General features: G+C 44.9%; 1 protein-coding gene across 1 annotated transcript; it reads left to right on the top strand.

Moving 5' to 3' along the window:
* Nucleotides 1-546: 546 nt before the first annotated feature.
* Nucleotides 547-1,179, top strand: LOC123326387 (olfactory receptor 2F1-like). Its single transcript, XM_044920019.1, has one exon. The coding sequence runs from the start codon at nucleotides 547-549 to the stop codon at nucleotides 1,177-1,179; it is 633 nt and encodes a 210-aa protein (XP_044775954.1).
* The last annotated feature ends 1,819 nt before the right edge of the window (nucleotides 1,180-2,998 follow it).

Here is a 2,998-nt window from a genome sequence, read left to right as displayed (position 1 = left end):
TTTTTTTTTAATTTGTGTACTCAAACATTTTATTGTGAAACATTTGTTACGAATCTTTGCATACAAAGAAAAATCACAGGAGCCCCTGGGTGGCTCAGTCAGTTAAGCATCCAACTCTTGATTTCAGCTCAGGTCATGATCTCAGCATCCTGAGATTAAGCCCCGGTGGGGCTCTGTGCTGGGTGTGGAGCCTGCTTAAGATTCTCTCTCTCTCTCCCTCTCCCTCTGCCCCTCCCCCACCCCACAGGCACTCTCTCTGTGCCTCTCTCAAAAAAAAAAAAAAAGAAAAAAATCACAAAAGATCCCTGATTTCCAGAAGCTCAGAGTCTAATGTAGAAAACATAAAAATTCTTGCAGGCCTGCTTACAGTCCCTTGTTCAGGCCCAGACTGTGAATTCTGATTGATTCTGGCCTCTCTCATCCAAGTACTAACCAGGCCCGACCCTGCTTAGCTTCCGAGATCCAACGAGATCGGGCACGTTCAGGGTGGTATGGCCATAGACTCTGACCTACCTCTTCCTGCTGGCAGCCTGACCCACCTGCTCCATGAGGAGGGACAACCTGACCTGGGAAAGTGAGTTTGTCCTCCTGGGCCTCTCCAGTGACAGGCAGACCCAGGCTGGACTCTTTGTCCTGTTTGGGGCCGCCTATCTGCTGACCCTGCTGGGCAACGGGCTCATCATCCTCCTGATCGGACTGGACACACGACTGCACCTGCCCATGTACTTCTTCCTCTGCAACCTCTCGGTGGTGGACATTTGCTACACCTCTAGTGGGGTGCCCCAGATGCTGGTGCACTTCCTGCTGGAGAAGAAGACCATCTCCTTCATCCGATGTGGGACCCAGCTCTTCTTCTCACTGGCCCTGGGGGGTACCGAGTTCCTGCTGCTGGCCGCTATGGCCTATGACCGCTACGTGGCTGTCTGTGACCCCTTGCGCTATGTGGCAGTGATGAGCCCAAGGTGCTGTGCTGGGCTGGCAGCTGTCTCTTGGCTCGTAGGCCTGGCAAATTCTGTGGTGGAGACGGTGGTCACCATGCACCTGCCCACCTGTGGACACCGCGTGCTGAACCACGTGGCTGTATGGATGTCACACACACCAGATTGTCATGGTGGCTCCAGTCTCGTGGGGCTGCTGGGGCCCAGAGCTGAATGCTGGGTAGGAACTCAGTTGTGTTAACAGAGAAATACAGACAAACTGAGAAGTGGAAAAGAGAAGGCTGCTCCCTAAGGACAGTGAAGCTTGTACTAAGGGATTAAGTATTTGTGCAACTGTGCACACGTGTGTGTGTGTGTGTATGTGAAAAATGTACTATTTGTTTTTGAAGGCATATATAGATAATGACAAGTTCTGAAATCTTTGTAGCTCTGACCTATTCTCATCAAGATTCAAAAGCAGTTTACACCAATCAGAAATGTTAAACATTTGTTGACTGGATGAACGTCAGCATAATCCCCACGACTACTTTCACCATCTCCCTGCAGTCAATCACCAAATACCACATTTAATGAACACCTCTTCTGTGCCCAGCCTGAAGCCTTTCCTCACCACAGTTATCATCCCAAACCCCTCCTCCCAGGTGCTAAGAGCATCATGGACCTGGGACACCATTCACGTCTTGGAAAGAAATATCAATCAGTAAATAGATTTGTGTGCAATACACCACGCCAGGTACTGCAAGAGACACACAAAGTCTGATAGGAGATCCTTCCCCACAACCTGGAGACTATTTAGAAAGATAAAAGATAAGTTTCAAAAAAGAAAAAAGAACTCGCAACATAATCCAACAATGCAAAAAATAAAATAAGGGAATATTTGGTTAATTACCAAATACTGGATAGAGATTAAAAACCCCATGGAATTCATGAAATTCTCCCATGAAGGGAAAAAAATCTGGATGGTTTGACAAGGGATTAGAGGAGGGGCGCCTGGGTGACTCAGAGACTTCCCCCCTCTCATGCTCCCTCTCTCTAAATAAATAAATAAATAAAATCTTTGAAGAAAAAAGGGATTAAAGGAGAAGAAAAAATTAAATTGGGCCTTAGAAAATGGTCAAATTTGGACATTTGAGGGAGTTGAGAGAGATGTGTCCATTCTTGGTGAGTGGGGGAACGACCCAAATGAAGTGAGGAAGTAGAAAAAACTGAGGTCTGCCTGGGAAAGAGTAAGCAAACCAGTTTGGTTAGAGCAAAGACTTCATTCTGAGGAGTTATGAGGCGGAAGTAAGGCTGGAAAGAGGGGGTGGACTTCATAGGTCTCTGAAAACTAGGCCAAAGAATTTGCTTTAGAGGCCCTGGCAAGACAGCAGAGTTTTTGATATGGGGAATAACATATCTTATAGGGTATTCCAGAAGCTGTCCTCTTCCTCTGGACCAGGCCTGTTAGACTAACTAGACAAAAACAAGTAGCACAGACTTTTTCTTCCTTTAGTCCAACAAACTCTCTATTTCATGCTTAACTAGAGAGAGTTAAGTGAAACAACTATTTATAATTCAACTTCCTCTAATTAGGGCAGACTTCGTAGAGCAGGTAGGTAAGCTTTCAAAGACCAAAGAGTTGGGAAGAATGTAGACTAGAAATCATTTAAAACATAGGGAAATGTTAAAAGTAAAAGTGAACAGATCTTAAAGTTGAGATTGAACAGAGGGGTAACTGTAAAGTGCCTTCTACTTTTTTTTTTTTTAATGAAAAGTTAGCCATCTGAGTAACACTCTGAAGCCTAAGTAAAAATAAACAGAGTTTACTTGGTGTTTTTGTAAGTGGGGACAACCCTGTTTTTTTCTGATCTCATGCCGTATCTCAAGAGGCAACCCTCTGGTTAGACAGGTCCCAGTCTGGTTAAGGAAGGATTTGGAGTCTGCTTTTCTAATACTGATTCACAAAAATGGGTCTGATTCTTATCAAAGGTATGAGCTTGGCAAAGCCTTCATACTTTTTTTATCTTTTTTCATGGAGAATAAACCAATGCATGAAGAACAGGAGAGAAAAACTGAGGTCT

Source organism: Neomonachus schauinslandi, chromosome 12 (genome assembly GCF_002201575.2).
Source record: "Neomonachus schauinslandi chromosome 12, ASM220157v2, whole genome shotgun sequence".
In the NCBI taxonomy this organism is placed as follows: Eukaryota; Metazoa; Chordata; class Mammalia; order Carnivora; family Phocidae; genus Neomonachus; species Neomonachus schauinslandi.
Note: the sequence above shows the minus strand (reverse complement) of the source record. Positions and strands in the feature narration are given on the sequence as shown.